The sequence below is a fragment of the Trichogramma pretiosum genome, unplaced genomic scaffold (genome assembly GCF_000599845.2).
Source record: "Trichogramma pretiosum strain Unisexual culture from Peru unplaced genomic scaffold, Tpre_2.0 scaffold2, whole genome shotgun sequence".
Taxonomy (NCBI): domain Eukaryota; kingdom Metazoa; phylum Arthropoda; class Insecta; order Hymenoptera; family Trichogrammatidae; genus Trichogramma; species Trichogramma pretiosum.
The window spans coordinates 2,388,504-2,408,595 of NW_019641687.1; the positions used below are offsets into that span (position 1 = coordinate 2,388,504).

A 20,092-nucleotide genomic window follows, 5' to 3' on the forward strand; every position below is an offset into this window, starting at 1 on the left:
GAACGCGGTTCCCTGTAGCGACATAAGCACGTGTGTCGGACGCGGCGCAAACACCAAAGTAGCTGTGTAGTACATATCATAGTCGAATGTCCTGCGCGTACCTTACAAATAGGATGTAACATTCGTAGGTATGTAGACGCGAGCCTCCACCCGCAAGTCTCGAATCTGCAAGTGCACCGCTGCGCAGGGACCTCCTCGCGAGCGCATAAGTGCAGCCGAGTCTATATACCGATTCCCAGTCCAAGCTCATGACATAGCGCATGATGATCGTGTGGGTCTCTATATATGTGTAAAGTGCGTGTGACACGCTCGAGCATGCGGGTTTTATCGCAAAGCGCACACAATAACCACAACAATAATATACATGAATAAACGTGCGCGCGCAAAAAAGTCAAAGAAACTAAATGTGTGTAGGCATGGAACGTCGTCGTTTGCACAATATATTCATTGCGTTGCTGTTGTTGTTGTTGCTGCTGTTACTATACTGCTGCTGCTGCTGCTGTGTCAGTGGCATGGGCTGCCACTGTCGCTTATCTATGTGAGAATATGTGAAAAAAAAACCGAGCGCAAATATTATAGAGCGTCGACGACGATTATGTGCCGACGGGGTCGTTGAGCTTCTACCCATGATGGCTTCGATTCCCTCAAACCCCTGACTTTCTTCGAGTCTGAGCACCGATCTATTATTGCCCTTATTATCTGTATTTCTTTAAGCTTTATACTGCAGAGATAATAAGTGATGAAAGAAACTACAGCTAATAGGATTAATTCGATATTAGCGGATAGTATCGTAAATTCATTTATTTCACATTTATCTGCCATTGTCGAGAATCACCATATACAAGTGGAATCTAGAGGGGATTGTCGTACCCGCTATAATTTTTATCGTTGTCACAAAATCACGTAAGCTCGTCGAATTTTTTTTTATTTACTTTTATTCGCGAAAGATGACATACATTACAATTTTGGACCAATGTGGGATTTTCTAAAAACCCATGATTCGAAGAAGTGATCGGTTTGCATAATACATCTCGGCGATTACATTAATTTTAATTCATGATCGAAATTCTTATTTACTAACTGAATCATTAGGATTTTGATAAGGGATCCTCACAATTAAAAACATCTGAAATACGAAGACAAATACTACTGACCGAATATTTTTCTGAATATTTCAATGCCGAATTATTATCTTTTTTCGACGGATCGACAATAATTAGCGTCGAGCCATAATTAACGCAACAACGCGAGGAAAGTGAAAGTGAATAATGAAATGTTGTAACAAACAAAACTGGACATATATATTTTTGGATTCATTGCAAAAATTTAGCGAGGCATTCTTGGTGCGTCAATTTTTGTTAAAATAATTATAATGAAAATTTTTCTTAGCCATTACTATATTTATGCATGATCGTGCATGAAAATGTTGAAAAGTACAGTAGCACAGTATAACCTACTTAATAACATAGAATAATACAATAAAGTAAACACTTCATCTCTTAGCGGCTTGAGAGATTTTCAATGTTTGCGTAACGATTATCTGTTTACCCATCAGTCATAACAATGCACTCATCAACATTGTGATGAATTATTGTTGAGATGACTAGGCAATATAAAAATTTAACAAAACAAAAAAGATGAAATAAAAAAAATACATACACGGGCAAGTACGTTATAAAAACAACTTGACAAAGCAGAGAATTACTTATCGCTCACAGTTAGAAGTCCAGCGCCCGAAGCTTTGCCAACGCCGGACGTCCGTTTGTTATATTCGGCGCGCAGGATATGACGTCAGGGGGGTCCCAAGCGGCTGCTTTTAGGATGGCCATTTCAGAATTCGCAAACATTCGGTACCCTTTTTCGCTAAAAAGTTTTTACACAAGATTCACTTTATACGGTATTTTATATTTCAAACGTTGCTATGCTGGTTTTATATTGTAACTTAAACTGTGCTGTCAAGTAATGAGTTTAAGCATCGTCTTCGAGCTTTCATCGCAAAGACGTTGCGGCAACGTGTAGCAATTGAAAATCGTGGCAATGGAAAAGAAAAGCATCACCTTTGTCGGTGAAAATGAACATTTCTCGCATAACTTAAGGGTGAATTTTCGAATGCAAGAGAAAAAAAAATATTTGCACAAGCACGAACCATACGAAAGCAAAAATCGAGTGAGCTCGATTGTCGAAATTTTGGTTGTAATTTAAAAAGACCTACAGCCACCGAACTATTTTCCAGTATCTTCTTAATACTATCCCCTCATCACGTGCGCCTTATCAGTGAAAAAAAGGGAAAAGTTTTGACCAAAAAATTTATCGTAAAAAAAGCGTCTGATAAACAAGTTGTGGAGTTCTCGCACACTATACGTCGAGCATCGTCGAGCGATAAGAAATAGATGATGTCGATGATGTAAAGTCGCGAGCATAAAAAAGACTCATGCACAGTGTACGTACAGCATGTAGAACGGGGAGGACGTGAAGCGTGAATGGAAGCCACCGACTATTATAAATCACATTAATAAGCTCCAACGACCGACAGCAAATAATAAGTCAAAAATAGTCGGATCGTCTCGACTTGGGATTTTTTTGTAACTTCGGATCGACGAATTTTTTTTCTCAATCTTACCCTGTTTGCATGACACACTAATCATCTTACATTGTAAATAATATTGGAAAAAATTTGTCGTACGAAAAAAAAGCAAAATTGGTCGTTCGCTCGACTTATGTGTAATCAGAAATATGTTTGTAAATGAATTTTATTTTCAATCCGGAGCGACGAAAGGTCACGAGATAATTAAGAAAAGTTTTTCTTATTGAAGCATCGGCACGAACGTGTTTACGAACTTTTAATTCCGTCTTGCTCGAGCACGGTGTCTGATCCACAGGCAATGATGACCTCGTTTGGTAAATCGAAAAAATGAGAAATAATTTTTCAATTCTCATCGTGATTTTTTGTCACGTTGTAACGTGCAAACAGATCTTTCAAATAATTTAATTTTTATAATGATATTTCACTCTGACTTAGTGTATTGAAAATCAGAGCAAGGAAGAAATTTTGTATGAAACAGATGCTTTTCTTGCATTCAGGTATTGTATTTTTTCAACAATCGGAATAAGGAAGTTCGGGATTTTTTTTTAATCCATCTATTACGTAAGCCACTTGTTTCGTGCTCACCGAATGACTTCTCTTCGATGCAAAGATTTTTTCACTTTTTTATAAAGAATGACGGGATTTTGTACTTGCGGTACAAATCACACTTCTCCAGGGTGCAATAATAAAAAAGAAATCATTAAGCTTCCTTTGGGACCTAAGCAATTCCCATATTTGCTTTAAAACTTAATTAAGATCAATTATAATTAGAGCGTTACGCCGTGCAAGGTTTTATTCACAAAAAAAGGAAAATCCGAACGAGGCATGAAAAGCAAAGTCATACGCTTAACTGGAATCGATGGAACATTTATCACTGCAGTAAAAAATAGGTTTCTCTTGAAGAAGTGATCACGCGCTCTATAAGTCTGTAATTTTTCTATTTCTTGCAAAGGACGAATGAAGTCGTTTGTACTTGCAAGAATTACAAGTAAAGACTTAAAGGATTAGTACAATTGAATTTTGAGGAAAGGCAAATCCCCGCACGTGGCTAAGTATTGACAGACGAAAAAGAGATGAGGAAAATAACCAGAACGGCTGCCTATTACTGGTCTCGGTTACATTTACAACACTGAAAAGGGGAGAAATATTATTTTAACGCGTGTCGCCTAACGTGTCAAAAGGTCACAAAGGGGGCGTCTTCGCTCGTGCCCTCAAATTATCCACATGTGCATATATATAACGTAAATGAGATACGTATCTAATGAGGTGCGCCTCTCACTTGTCATTGTACGAAGCGGCTGCAGCGAGGGCGTCTCCAACAGATTCATCATTTAATATACAACCTGATCGATTGAAAGCGCCAAATTGCGGTAGATAACCCAAAAGCATATCGCCTTTGAATAATAGCACAGTGGCGCACTAAATCAATTATTATTGACAAATGTACGTTGAATGTGAATCGAGTCAAGTGGCTGACAAGTGTTTTATAAATATATACAGCCAAGGCATACGAGATAAAAATGAAAATACGACTGATTAGCTCGCGTCAGTTTTGATGAAAAGCAGTTCACGGCTTTAAACTTTCTATACGGTGTGTACACGCAAATACACGCATACAGCGCGCGCGAGGCGCAAGGTTGCTTTGACCTGAGCGCGCGGAAAGAGTAACTCTCGTTTCAACGCGCGATAAAAAACTTTATCTAGCCCAAGTCGAAACCGGGCTTACTTTTATCGGGGATTTAAATCACGGCGCGGAGCAAAATTAGTCGCTCCCGGCTTCTTTGAGCCTCTAATGACCCCGAGTGCAAACATTTGACGATAGATATGAAAATTTAGATTTTATTGACTTTCGAGTACTTTCGCTGCAGTCCAGCGATACGATCGGACGTCCTGCGCGTATACCTAGTCGCGCCCACGTGCTCGCGTGAGAAAATTTAAAAAACTATACAAGACAATCGATTAAGAATCGCGCGCTCCTTGAGAACTTGTATACAACATCTTTTTTTTTTTATTATCAACGTCTTAGGAGACGTCGTGAGAAACATCCGTAAAGTCCAATGCTTTCCATATATATTTAAAGCGACGGCCAAAGTATATACGCAGCTGTTCCGGGCCCGGCATTCATCGGCTGTGCGAGAGACGAGTATGACGTTTTAATAGGCCGAATATTAAAATGTGCCCACTTTCGTAACTACACGGGGCCACAAAACGATGAGCTATATAGCCGTTGTGCGCAGCATCAAAACAACACCGAGCTTGTTTATATCAATTGCCTCCTCAGTAAAGGAGAGAGAGAGAGAGAGGATGCGGGGGCGTTTGCACATTGTCTTGGGCTTCATGATCTCTTACGTGAGAAAATGATTAAATCGAGCGGTAAAATTTTCACAGCATGTCTATAGAGGAACAAAGCACCTGCTTCATAAAAGTCAATGAATGAACGCACGGGAGCTCGGGTTATTCAAGCATGTGTACGCTTTATACTGCACCAGTTTCGTTACATTGAGGTAAAATAATATCTAATTCAATTAATGAGATAAGCCATGTGGCCTTGGAACCTGGAGTATAATTTTGAATTCAAAAGCCTCAGAGTAAAAATAATGTTCACCAACTTTGAGATTTTTTTTTGCAGCAAAAGAGCAAATTTAGTTTTTAGTGAGGGCTCTAGTCTGAAGTAATATTAACATTGCGCTCAACAAAACGTTTTTTTTAAATGGTGCGATGGGCTCAGTTTATTAGAAACAAATGTATTTCAGTACATTTTTGGATTTTCCGTGGCTACATATTTTATGTAAAGCAGGTGGTAAAGGTAGTAAACAAAAATATATATAAAAACATATAAGTGTTGTGAGGCCCATCGACTTCTCCTTCTGCCCCTGTTTAACCCCCGCGGAACCGCCGTTGGGCACTACATCGCGGGACTCAACAAAACGTTACTTTAGGTTGGAGGGGTACAAAAAAATTAGAAACCAATGATCATAGTTAACAATAGATTCGTATTTGATACAAGTCGTAGTCTACTATGGTCTTCAAATTTATGTGTTAATGTATTTCATTCAAAATTCACTTTTTCAGCTTTTATAACACCACGTACTTGCTACTGTAGACTTTATAAAAAGGAGCTTCACTTAGCTTCAATTTTCTTTTTATGTATCCGTTTACTTCATTGAATAATTTCTTTAATGTAACTATGTAGCATTGATTAAAATCCAACACTTCAAAATAGACACACGCGTAATTTCTTTTTTCACGGGAGCTCATTAGAACCATTTTATCTATCAAATTGTAATTGCGGAAGAGTTAATAGGAGATTTATATCGGTCGTAAAGTAACCTGCAGGTTGAGATTTTATGAGGTGTCAAAAATAAGGTAACAAATAAATAGGTAAATGAGGTAAAAATCTCAGGTTACTAATGTGTCGGGTGTTATTGAATAAAAGAATTCCAGGAAAAAGCGTGTCTGACTTCAAGACTCAATCAATGCTACCAGCATTCAACTCATAATCGTCATCACACCAGTCGAACTCTTGCCAAGCAAAGAGAAATCAACTCACAGTCATAATTGCCCCAAAAGTAACAGTTATTAAACAAGCCAGAATTATGTGATTGTGGTTTGAGTAGTTTCGTTTCAAGAGCTGCATTAATAAATGTAAAAATATTATTGAAAAAATCATACGGTTGAATATTATATACGAATCGAATATTGGGGAGACGTCTGCGAGTGTGCGCATACTCACTGGTTCAGAGTTCGCGTCGGGTCAACGAATTATTATGTTCGCTCTCCCTCTCTCACATCTCGTCTCTTCTTTTCCCTCTCTCTTCCCCTTTTGGAGCGTAAGCTCGCTGATCACAAGTACATTCATGCGTTCGATTTGCAATGCATTGCATTGTAAATCCATATATACTTACGTCATGAAATTTCCACTGACACCGCGACGTCGACTGCTTCTTTTTGTTCGGCACATACATACACATGCGCGTTTACAATAAATATAAGTATACATACATGCGTGTAATGTGTGATTCACTCGATACAAGTCGTACAATTTATCCTCGTACTGGCCCGCGAGCTCACATGGAGCGTTTATAACGAGCATATTATCACTGACTCGAGCGAGACTCCAGTGCGCGGCTCATCTTACTTTTCTCGAGCTGTTTATTTTCGCATCGATAAGGGACGGCCGCCGCGAGCTTGGCAACTCTTTGACCGACCGGTACACGGACTTTGTTTTTCTCTCTCCTCCCTTCGATAAAAGAAAAAAAGTTAAAGAGCTGTAAGTAATGAAAATGAAATGTTGATTGACTCGATAAGGCCTCGCGCGCAGCATCTCAAAGGATCGCGTAGCAGCAGCTCACAGAGACGCGCCGCCCAGATTATACACTTGCTTATCTCACCTCTTGGTGCGTAGGCTCGAAAAACGCCTACACGGTGTTTATGTTCGACCGCGGGCATGCGTAGACGACGCGTATCTATCCATTCCCGAGCTTGGAGCATATCAGCTAAGGCTTTTATCTTCGCTCACGTTTATTATATAATAAAATGTCAGTTGAAAGGATAAGCTACCGTCAAAAGCGGTACAAGTGTCGCCTTACAATAACAAACCAATCGCGAGCTCGTTATTTGGTTGGACGTTTTTGGATGTCAGAGGCCATCGATTGACCGAAATTAATCTTAGTGAAAATACTCAAAATTAATATTGACTTAAAAACAAAAAATTGATGAAAAATGAAAATTTAAGTGTTTGAAAAATTCAAACTAGCTCTCAAATACAATAATATCCATTAACATTTTCCCCACTAGATGGCGAGTACCTTTATCTGTCAATCTACAAGTGACAAAGTCAAAATAATGGTATAAGTTTAAGCACGTTTTTTTTACGACATTAAAGCTTTTTTGAGACTGGGAAAGAACACGGGCCAAAAATGACCACGAAAAAGGATAGATGTACACTAAAAAAAATCCGCGCGAGTCCAATAAAGTAGACAGCTGGATCAAAAAAAGATATTTTGCTGACACAACAAAATTATTGGGCTATATTTGATTGCTGAATTTTGGAAAATTATTTTGCTGTGGCAGCAAAATAAATACCTTTTTCTGATTCAGCTGTCTACTTTCGTTGAACTAGCCCATAAGATTTTTTCCAGTGTATAAGTTACATTTGAATGTATGTATACGCTTCAAAAAGGGAGATCTTTGAGGATATTGTACAGAGATAAAGGCAGGCATTGAATCTTTAAAAATCTAGTCAAGGCCGCGCTGGACTCGTGCAGAATCGCCTATATACAATATAGTTGAATTCATCTCTCGGCATCATACAGTGCTCTGCTATGTGTATCGTGCAATATCGTAGTTAGGGCGCGAAAAAAAGACATTTTAGTGCGAGAGAAAGACAAAGATAAATTCACGATCTGACTGACTCCGACTAAATACACCTATCCTTGTGGTACTAGATATACACTGAATATTTTTCAATTATGCCAATCGATCAACGTTCATTAAAAAAAAGTTGTTTCGTCAGTCCATTGGCGATATCGTGTCGCGCTATCGAGCTAAAACAATATAATTACGCGCACAATATATAAACTTGCAACGATATGATCCGGAATTTCGTCGGAGAAGAGAGAAAGTGTACGTATTTATATAGTTTCGGCGCGCGGTGACGACGAGCCGGCGAAAGAGCGATAAACTTACAACCTCTGGCCCGATCGGGATCGTGTTCGTCGGTCCGTCGCTCGCTGGCGTCGGTCGCCAGCTAAGGCTCCCCATTATATACACATATTTTATATATGCTCGATCGGAGACTCCGTTTCCAACTGACGCTTAGACGATGAAAAAAACATTTATTCTGACGAATTATTGCCGCACGTTCGTAATATGTACTAATGTTTATCACATTGATGGCCAATTCGTGCAGTGTAACGTACGATAAGAGGCATCCAATTAATATATTTTTGTAGAAATCGACCACTCGAAGAAACTTTATGAATATTAAATATCTCTCACAATGTGTTATCGGGTTTTGTTATTCAAATCGGCGTATTAAACACGATCGTAATTTTTTTTTTTACAAAATATTGCTATTATAATATTGCACACATTGTAAATAAATTTGATCTCGTTTCAGTTGGCAATTATCGAATGATGAATCTGTATCATCAGTTGTACGACTCGCCCGTCAGCGTCGCCGGCGTGGATCAGCGGTCGAGCGACGATTCCGGATGCGAACGAGAACAACAACGTATTTTCGGCGAAAATAAGGAACAACAGCAACAGCAGCAACACAGTTTCGGAGCTGAAAACGGCGGCCTAGAAGTTGCAGTAGCTGCAACCCAAGATGATGTGCAACAACAGCAGCAGCAGCAGCTCGGCAGCGCGGCAACGAGCAATGCATCGGCGCCACCGTCTCTACACGTGGGCGTGGCTTACGAGGGGGCGGGCCTCGCTCGAGAGCCAGTAAAAAATGGCGCAAGTCCCGTTTCTACTGTCGGTGTCGATGCTGCTGCCAACGCCGTGAGCGTTTTAACTGCTACCGACGAAGCCAACAGCCAACAACAGTTCGACATAGCCGAGTCAAAGGAGCACATCGGTGCACAGCAACAGCAGCAGCAGCAGCATCAGACTTACGAAGCTTACGAGTCGGAAAGTGCAGAGCAGCCGGACGATCGAATTTACCGAACTTACAACGAGCTGCAAAATCGACCCCTAGAGGACCGGTGAGTGTTTGTTTGTTGCCAAGAGTGTCCGCGAGTGTCTGCGCAAGTCAGTTATGTGTTTTGTGTGTACACCTTATCATGCATATGAGCATTCATGAACATGTCATAATCCTCACGAGTGAATATCATTGAGTTGTGTGTTAGTGCCGCGATACTATACGATGTAACGTAACTACTGCGTGGAGAGTCGCGAAAAAATCCAGCCGAAATGGCCGGATAAAAATAATTTTTTAAATGCCTCGAGCCGAGTTAACTTATCCGCCAATTGATTATCCGCGTACAACAAATTAATTAATTCCTAAACAGTCGATAAAACGTTTTGTGTACAAGATGCGCGATACTACAGACTGGGCGCTATCGTTTTTCCGATTAGGTGCTTGTAATAGATTATTGCTAGAATAATATAGATACAGCTCTCATAATCTTTTTAACACACATTTTTCGCGATAAGGGCCTTATATACTATGAATTCGCGAATTATAAACAAATCTGTGTCGTGCTGTAAGCTTTGCAGACTTCGAATTTATATATGGGAATGATTGCGCGAATTTATAGAGCGTTGCAGGATTCCACTTTGCGCGTGCAGTATGCAATTTGATCTTGCAACGTTTCGAATGTTTGTGCCAACAGTAATTTTTATTTATTAATAGAAAAAATGTTTGTTATACTAATTATTATGAAACTTTCATTGGGGTGTTAATTCCCATGTGTATCAAATAAAAAAGGATCATCCAATGTGTTTTAATTAAATCAAATTAAAAATCGATCATCAAAGGTGTCAGACATAAAAATCGTTTTGATGTCGACAGGTACTACACAGTCGATGAGGGATTAGGTGCTGACGAAAGCCAAACGAAAAGATTAATTATCGAAGAGCTGCAAGATCATCGACATTCGAGCTTGCAGCATCATCAGTATCATCATCATCATCATCATCATCATCATCATCATCAGTTAGAATCATACGATCAGCGAGCGCAAAACGATCGAGCGCTGGAAAATCTTAACGCATTCGGAGAGAGACAGAGCGATGCTTCCGTGATTTTGAGCTTGCCCCTCGCCCCCCACCATCATCACCAGCAAAACGATCAGCATCGCAGCAGCAGCAGCAGTGGCGACGACAGCCGCAGCAGCAGCATTAGTACTTCAGAGAAACGCGAGAGCAGCGAGTCTCGTTGCCTAGAGAAGGGGGACTCATCAGAAAAACAGTCTCGACATCATCAGAATCGATTTGGCTGCGACGGAGGCCGGAGCAACAGCAACAGCAGCAGCAGAAGCAACAGCAACGGTAACAGCAACAGCGCTTACATGCCTTCAGTCGCGATGCAGATGCGCTACCCTAACGAGGCGCTCCAGAGCCAGCACCACTTGCAGCAGCCACAGTCGCAGCAGCAGCAGCAACAAGCCGACGAGGTCGACGACAGAACGAGGATGCGGGGCCACGTCGAGTACATGCTCTACTCGGCTCCTCAGCCTCAGCAGCAGCAGCAGCCGCAGCAGCAGCAGCAGCAGCAACACGAGCAGGAAACCGCGTATTTGCATCTGCGTTCAGCGGACGATGTCTCGCCGACGCCGGTGCACCCGAGCCACAGCCCCGGCTCGAGTCGGAGTCCTCACACCGAGGATCAACTGCAACAGCAGCAACAGCAGCAGCAACAGGAGATGTCCTCGCCGCACTCGTCGCACAGGTACTCATCGGACGCGTACAGTCCCGGTGCAGTGGTCCAGCCGGAGCAGCAGCAGCAGCAGACGCGCTTCCAGCCGAACTTCACGCACTTGACGTCGGTGCAGAGCATCGGGCCGGCAGCGGCCCATCTGAGTGCCAGCGCCGCCGCGGTCGGTGCCGACGAGCGAATACACCCCGAGTACTACCTCGACTACATGCACCAGGTCCAGGCAGCGGCTGCTCAACAGCAGCAACACTTGCAACAGCAGCAGCAGCAACACCATGAGTCACTGCCCAGCCCGGCGCCATCGCACTCGCCCGTATCCAGGTGAGTCCTTTGAACGATCTTTAATGTTATGCGTGTAAGCGAAAAAGTCGATCGGTGCAATCGCTCGGGGGCTGCAGGCGCATAGGCGCCCCCCGTCGCTGTATACTGTATACGGTACGGTGAGCGATAAGGTGTGTATTATACTTTCGCTCGGCTGATAACTGCGCGCCGCCGCAGTGTTTTCATTGCGGGATAGTGTCTCGAGATATCGGACCCCGTCGTCGCGTGCGACTCGTGTATGTATATAACAATGATATATACCGTATTACTCGGGACTGTAAACGCGCGAGTGACATTTTCGCGACAGGTGCGTGACGTGCTAGATTCGCGTCTGCTATTATGAAATGATCTCACCCGCGGGTCATTCCATGACCAAAATTGCGCTCGATCACGATCGCGATCGGTAGTGTCCACTACTATATAGGATCATTGACTATTGTCGATGACTATATCCATTTCAAATCCTTCGGAAATTATTTAAGACTAATCGATATAGTGCGTGTTTGGAGTGCGGATGGCATTTGTGGCTCGTGCCGCGTGCCTGTGTATACATAACCAGCGCTGTGTTTTATTAATCCTGGTGTTGGAAAACAAATGGCTTTTTGGTATTTCGTCGAGGGGTTTATGAGCTTCGAGTCTGTAATACTTAAGCTTGAGGTTTATACACACGCGCACCTTCACGGCGGCGCCTTTCTCAGAAGATTTCCGATTTGACAGATGATTTTAATTCCATTTACGTATGGCAGTGATTCATTCATCGCCCCGACTCTGCTTCGGCTGGAGCTTATGTGTAGAGATGGGCTGAGGCGTCAATCACACCTCACTCTGTCTTCATTGCTCCAATATAGCTGCTCCAATATAGCAGAGTCATTTGGTCCTAGCTCAATGAAAAAGCAGAAAAAAATCACGTCATCGAAACAATTGAACTAGGAAATTGCTAGATCCACAATTGCCGACGCGTGCCGTTTTAATAAGCTTAATTTATTAAATTTAACTCATCAACTTGAAGAATTTAACTCCAAATATTCTTTGTTATAACTATAAGTAAATCACTTCAAAAACTTCACCAACTGTTGGTTCCCGATGCATAGCCATCAACGACAGCAGTTGTTGACTACGACCATATTGTACTTGGTTCGTTGAAACTAGTTCAATTCACGTGTAATTTAAAAACGAGCAATTTCTCTCGTTGTCAAACCAATAGCAGCATTATAGTAGCTTCAAACGGAGTATGAAATATACGTATTGCGCTTTCGCAATACATCATGCATTGTTGCACGCTTTGTTCGTCGCGGTCGTGATTCAGAATTCAAAAATGACGAACGAGCGTTTGAAGCAAAAAAAAAAAAAAAAAAGAAAAAAGAGAGAAGAGCGAGTATATCTGTCACGACTAAAGAGCGTTAACTTGCATCTGATTCATAATTCTAGCGCTAACGACGCTAATCATGCGGTGGCTCGTACATGCATTTGTTTCAATGATGTGTAGTAAACGCGAATCATCTGCATAATATCGTCTATATATGGCTGGCGTCAAAACGGTCCGTCTTCACGGACCGCAAGATCGAGCCTCGTTCATTTTAGGGAAAATCGTGTGAAACATTTTCTTTCGCTCTTTCCAACCCATTCTATAGCGTACTTAATTGTCGCGCTACATAATCTTGAATTAATATCCAATTATACTCGCATTGTTCGGCTGTCATAATTTTGATCAATCCATGGTATTCACGAACAAAAGGCCGCTGACATTTTTGAGTGGCTCTCGGGCTAATAATTTCAATTTCACATTCTCCACGCAAGTAAAGCCAACAAAGTCACCGCAGTGTCTCCACACACATCGTATAATATATACCTCGGTGTAAGTTTAATAGACTCTAACATGTTCGTATATATATAGGAGTTCCGGCGTGTAAGGAGCACGTGCGCGCGTTCGAGCTTAAAAAAGAGAGTAGTATTGGTGAATGTGTGTAAGCGAGCTCGGTGAGCCAACCGAGAGAGAGAGAGAGAGACTCTGAGCGATAGAGAATATTAGCCGTGCGCCAAGTGACAAAAAGGGGGGAAAGGGAAGAGCAAGAGGGAGAGATCCTGCAACGCCTTAGTGCTGCTGCTACTACTACTCCTATGTATGCTATCGTACGCTCGTCGTAGTAAATTCACGAGAGTGAGTGAGAGCAGCAGCAGCCACAGCCACAGCCGCAGCAGCTTAGTATCGGAGAATCACTTAGCAGTCGTCACAGTTGTTCTCCTCGGCTCGTCTGCGAACGTCGGTGCTGACAGATAACGAGTAGTGGCACATAAACCGCAGCGCTCACGCACACACGCACCCAACGCAACGTTTATAACGTACAGAGTATACCGCGTGCGTCGACTGTGGGGCCCATTCAGCAGCAGCAGCGTGATATAATTTACGCACATTTTTGCTCGTTCGCGCTTTCTCTCGTTCGGTGACTCGAAACTGCATCCATAATTGCATTGCCATGCCGTCGGCTTACTGTGATACGCCCTACAATTCGTACAGGATGGGAGCGCTCAACGACTTGACTTTATTCGATGATAGGTCATCGGGGATACAGTGAGTTTTTTTCTCATATCTTTTTTTTTCTTTGTTTATTTCTTTCTTTTTTACGTATAATTTTCTTTTATCGAACCGATTTTTCATAGTAGAAAGTATAGAAAAAATTATTTTTATTTAAAATTTATTTCGCTTCGGTCTTTGGAATGAGTGGCACTATTGGAACAGTGCTCACTCATTCTGTCATTAAAAACAATATAACGCGTGAAAATTTTGAATTATTTATCCTACTTCTGGGAATTGCATTCTCATCCTCCTAAGCCGCACATCGAACGAATCAATTCATCGTGGACCGGTCTGTTTGTTTTTGGAAACTCTTCGCGACTCGTGAATACACGTATTCGTTCTCTACTTATTTTTTGATAGAAAAAAGCAAACAACATCGAACGCAAGGGCAAATATTGACCCACGCGCAGCTCCAAAATTTCTTATCTGCTTGACGCTCGACAATATAATCCTTACATAGAGAGAGATGCGTTGGATCACTCCAGCGCACGTCTGTATAGATCAGGCTAGATTCGTGTATACTCATTCGTACGTCCGTGCAAACATACGAAATAGTGAAAAAACCGAGGAAAATAACAGAAAAAGACTCGATCCATAGATAATGGAGCCCATTGTGCTAGACAATGCTCGAAAGCGCGCGAGGCATCATCGTGAGAAATTTTTCATTATTTCCATACCCGCGTGTGGTTAGACGAGGAATTAGAAAGAGAGAGAGAAAAGGTCGCCGTACGCATTTCACTCTTTCTCTCATCTGAAATAATATAATGAATTTATATATATTGTATTGTATTACGCGTTATTATATGCATTCCGCGTCAGTCAATGTGAAGAACCTCGTGAGGAGTTTCTGTGCTCGAGTTTTAGTATAATATATATACGCGAGGTATCCGTTGTCTCTTCTAATTTTTCTCATAGCTCCGTACAGAGTGAGCGGCCAATGCGAGGCAAGACCAAAGACTGCAAGAGTTAGCTCTCGAGTGTACAATAACATAAAACGTTATGTTTTTTATTACGTAAACGAAGCGTTTAAAATTGCAAACGAGAGCAACAACAGTCTATAACGCATTATACACTCATACACACCGTAGAAAGTTCATTAGCCTACGGAACTACAGTACGTAAGCATGAAAAAATATGGCCATCAATTTCTTTTCTATTTTTTATTTCATCTTTTTTTTTTCATCAAATGCATCGGCCGATCGCGCGAAACAAAGCGACGAAATGCAAAAAAGAAAAAGAATCAAAGCTCGCTCGAATGTCTTAGATTTAACAAGGCGTAACGAGTCAAGTTCTTGGAGGCAGGTCGAAAATGAGAAGCAACAAGTACTATATATACGCGTCTCGGATGTATTTATATAATATATATAAGCTCTGGTCGTAGTGACTCGATACCGTATTACGCGTACTATAATACGCCTATTATATATACGCGCTCCATCAGCTCCAGGCTTCTTCTCTCGAGTCGAGTATATTTTTGTTTTGTATTTTGGAGTTCCTTCTCGCTAAAGAATGCCGTGACAAACATACGCTCACATACTCAGCAGCAGTTAGTATACGCATCATAATACAGCGTACGTATATGTATTGTGTAGCGATCGAGCACGTGCCCAAGTACGCGAGGAGAGACGTTTTGATTTTCTACACCGGATGTAAATTAGCTTTAATATGTATCGATTGCGAAGCGGCGAGCGGCTCACAAGTCGGCAGAAATTATTTAGTCTGACACCCACTCGAGGCTCGATGATTACTTGTTATAGTGGAGCGAGTCGCGTGTCAAAGGTATCGTTTTTTTTTAATCCGATCTTTGTCGCAGCGCTTTAAAGCCAAGGGCTTTGCTTCGAACTCGTCCATCATCCGATCGAGCACTCGAGGATATACTGAAGAGGGCAAAAAATATTATTTTCTAGCAGGATAAAAACATAGTCTTAGCTTTAGAGAGCTGACATATTTTGTGTGCGTTAAAATAAAGATCACGTGCCGTACACGCACTTGAGCCATTAGAGCGAGCGCACAACAATAATATGTAAATTCCGACTGAACTATAATATTATGGCCCGCTCGTGCTCGGCTCGAGAATTTGACCCTCGGCGCGCGTAACTGGGCCAAGGTTCAGTGCTCCTGCCATATTATACATAAAACTTACTCGACGAAGTACTTTTACGAGGCCCATTCGGCAAGTCTTTCTTTCTTTCTTTTTCTCTAAATATTTTTTATTTTTTTCTCGTTTAGTCGTAAACTCTTGTGCCGGAAGTTTTTTCTTGTGTCGCGAGCAAAGCTATACGCAAGGTACACAAGCCTCGAGGAAATTCGGAAGCGCGACTGCACTTCTAGCTTTTCTACCCGACGCGATCTGCACTTGCACTAGCTCGGCCAAGCGGAACTTTTTCATGCATCCGGAGTTAACAGCGAAAAGCGCTACAAGTCGGAATCGAACTAGGCACTTTTCCGCCTCTGCGCACTATTACTCGGTGTCGCATCCGTCGAGTGAAAATACATACAACTATGTAAGCGACTATTGCTGCTGCTGCTGCTGCTGTGTCGAACATGACGTGACCCGCGAGTACGAGCTCATGTGTATGTGTGTACATACAAGCTCGCGGGCGACTCGTCGTCGCGTTATTATACTTGCGCGCAAAACAAACACGATCGGTTGCCGTATACGCGAAATTAGAACCTGACCTACTCTCCTCGTCCCCACATACATACATACGTACGAAACGTGTATATTTGTGTATTTCTCTAAATATATTATAACGTGCATTATAATTTGGCCTGTCACGGCGTAATTCGACTCGCGCAATTATTATTCTCGACCGATGCACTATCATTGTTTAACGCGCCAACGTAATTACACCGTCTCGCTGGCCAAAAACGTCCATACGAGTCTCGTATATATTTGTGTAAGTGCAACGATGTACATATCGAATGACGGCGGTGCGAAGATTCGCAATATGCTGCCGCGGACAATATTTTTTTTTTTCGTGTGTGTATAATATGCACAGTCGATGCACACGCGGGCCTCTCGTGCGCACCGCCTGCATCGCACTCGGCAGCTCGAGTGCACACTGCATTTTCCTTTTAGCCATCGGCGTCGCGCGCGCGCGGCTCCGTCGAACGGAACGTGACATCTGCGCGTGACGTCAAATTTTCACTCTTCCGCCTTTCGCGTATTATGTGCTGGCCGAGTCGCGAGTCGCCAGGAGCAGCATAGCTCGGTGCAGCGCAGCGGCGACTCGATTCTATTGTGCCCGCGCTCGTGCGAGAAAAGAAAAGAAGAGAAAAAGAAAAACAATCGTCCCGTGCTCGCGCGGTCGCGGTCGTCGTCGTTCGCGCGTACACACATTCGCTACAATATGTGTGCATCATGTCGGTGGCTCGCGACAAAAAAATGACTCGCGAGCACGTATGTAGGCGCGCGAGCGTGCCAAGGTCGCAAAACGTCGCGCTTTGACTCGCTCCGTATTGACATCTCGGGATGCGTATTCGGCTCGCGAGCGAACGTGATCTGGCTTTTCGCGCCTTTTCTCGCGCCTCGGGAGCTTTCAGTCGCGCGCCCGAGAGCAGCTCGCTAGCAACGACGCCGCCGAGAGCTCCTTTTTTGATTTTTCTCCGCGAATCGCTCGAGGCTCGAGTCGCCGCCACTGCCAGCCACCAGCTGCAACCTGTTGTCTGTCTTCATGCCGTGTGCCGCACTGCAACTCCTTCTTTATCGACCCGAGCTAGTTCCCTAGTTCGCGTTTCTAATTGCCAATGGACAGTCTAAGGTATTGACGCATCACCATTTCATTTTAATCGAGTAATTGATACTTGCATCTCGGTGCATGCGCTGCATCATTGTTTCACTTTCCTCGTTTCTCATTCGTTCAAACTTTTTATCCAAAGTGCCGTTGACGCGTTTTTACCGCTGTATACGCACTTAACATTACGTTCCCTCTTATGTAACGAGTGTTTATTTTTGCCTATATACATACTTTGCTAACCAAATGAACACGCGGAATGTATTAGGCTGCGTGTGTCGAGAGCTTGAAACTTTGAAATGTCAACGCGCGTTGGTTACGGTATCGCGGCGTGTGGTCAAAACACAGTGGGTCGTTCGTCACGCGCACTCCCAAGTTCCAAGCCATAACCGGAAGGAACTCTTTGTTTGTGTCTCGTAGAGATGATCATCGAATCTCTGCGACCTCTTCACAGCTCGGAATTCTTTCATAGTATGGTATATATTACACGAGGCTGAGGCGATATCCATCGATCTTGTGTACCATCGAGCGTTGATAGATATTTGATACGGTGCACAATACGAAACCTGTTTTCGATTGTATTGACGAGCAGGCTAAATTATGTCAAATTATTGAGTGTGTGGTCAGTATAGGATTTATTGTGGTCACTTTTGAATGAGATTACAAGTATCTATTAGTCGAAGCTAGCACGAGTTCCGATCCTCAGCTCCGATTACACAGAGAAAGGCTACTCATACTATATAAATGTAATATAGCTAATTAACATACGTAATACCAATGATTTTCTCGCATGTATAATAGCCGTCTGCGGGAGCCCACACGAATTTTATGTACCGGGGGAAACGAGTTGACGACAAAAATTAATGAAGTACATTTCAGTTTAGCCGACTATTGCACTCGGCAAATGGAGTTGTCGTGTTCCATGTGTCTTTGGGCGCGTGCCGTACTCTACTGCACGGTAAAACGCGGAGTACGCGTCGCGCCCGCATTTCCAACGAACGCCTTCATTTCCTTGTTGCGTTTCGCCCATAACAGGACCCTAGCTCGCTTTGAAAATGCTAGAGTGTGCATATTGAAAAATTTTAATTTCCATATTTTGCGAGGGAAAAAATTGCCCAAGTGCATCGACCCGTGTGCGTTGAAATATACATACTATAAGTTCGAAGATATATGCGCAGTGACTGAGCGATTGTAACGAAACGCCCCTAATCGAATATATATGATTAATTCAATTATAATAAGCCAATAATATCACGATGATTTTCTATTTTTTCCAGCCCGTCGCTGTATAGAATGACAGGTGTAGGTAACGCGGCTACTACGCCAGTATACAGCATGTACATGAACAACGAAATTCAAGCCCAGCAACAGCTTTGGTCGAATCAAGGTAGGTGCTAATTGATCATTTGTAATCGCTTGAAAAATCCAATCGTCGCGGTCGTGATTGATTGATCTAACAAAAATTTCGTCTCATCGCGCCCACTGAAGGTCTGAGCGCCGGACTACCCTCGATAACGAGCGAAGATTACAGCAACGTGAAGACGACGGCCCCGGTCAGTAGCCACGGGACGACGTTACCCGCCTTCTCGCAGCCCTACGGCGGCAAATTCTCGCGCTACACCCCGTACCACCTGGGGGCGGCGAGCGACGTCGCGGGATGGAGCACGAACACGAGCTACATCGGTGCCGGGAGCGCGAGCAGCGTCGCTGCGGCGGCGGCCCTCGAGCAGACCGGTCTGGCCTCGCAGTACTCGACGACGGTGGCGGCGGTCAACGCGTCCGAGGCCATCGTCAGCTCGACGAGCAGGCGGCAGTCGAGCCAGCAGCAGCAACAATCCAACCCGGCCACGACGCAACACCAGTTGAGCGCGTCGAGCAGCCTCTCAGCCAGTAAGTAGTCCCTTTCTCTCTACATACATCTTCATCTCTCACCGAAATCTCTCGGCGGCATTTCGACCTCTGTACACTCTGTTCGGATCGTCGTCTTGCTGTTGATTTCTTCTCTCTCTCTCTTTCTCTTTTTTATTTCTCCTACTCTCGAGTTAGGCAACAACTTGCGAATCAAATATTCAGATAAAAAGCGCAAGAGAGTCGTCTTTGGAAAATAACTGGACACAATATTTGCCTCGTAAATGCATGCATATTTTCACGCACGGCAGATACGTGCGCGCGTGTAATCGAGTGCATTTGCACACATACAAACACACACACATACACGGACATATGCACACGAGTGACATCGCTCTTATCCCAAGAGGCTTATAATTCTGGAAAAAATCACGAAATCTTTTAAGGAGAATTTCATTGTTTATTGGTCGCGCGCAAGCCACAACAATCATTACTCATGAGTGTCTCATACCGACGCGCATTTTATATGTAAATTGACGATGCACAACGACTTAATCCCGCGAGCTCACCGCCCCTGCGTGAAAACGCGTCACATGCTTTCTTTCAATTCGACGCTATAACACACAACGTGTATTTTTATACGA

At 43.1% G+C, this 20,092-nt stretch overlaps 1 protein-coding gene across 3 annotated transcripts in view; it reads left to right on the forward strand.

Annotated features, from left to right (window-relative positions):
* LOC106658582 (myb-like protein Q) overlaps positions 1 to 20,092 on the forward strand; it is a 38,186-nt gene that overhangs the window by 11,274 nt on the left and 6,820 nt on the right. For all 3 annotated transcript variants that reach the window (XM_023461524.1, XM_023461523.1, XM_014380587.2), the window contains exons 2-5: positions 8,706 to 9,294; positions 10,104 to 11,288; positions 18,878 to 18,987; positions 19,089 to 19,490. In XM_023461524.1, coding sequence (XP_023317292.1) covers positions 8,706 to 9,294; positions 10,104 to 11,288; positions 18,878 to 18,987; positions 19,089 to 19,490 — 2,286 coding nt within the window. The remainder of the gene's footprint in view (positions 1 to 8,705; positions 9,295 to 10,103; positions 11,289 to 18,877; positions 18,988 to 19,088; positions 19,491 to 20,092) is intronic.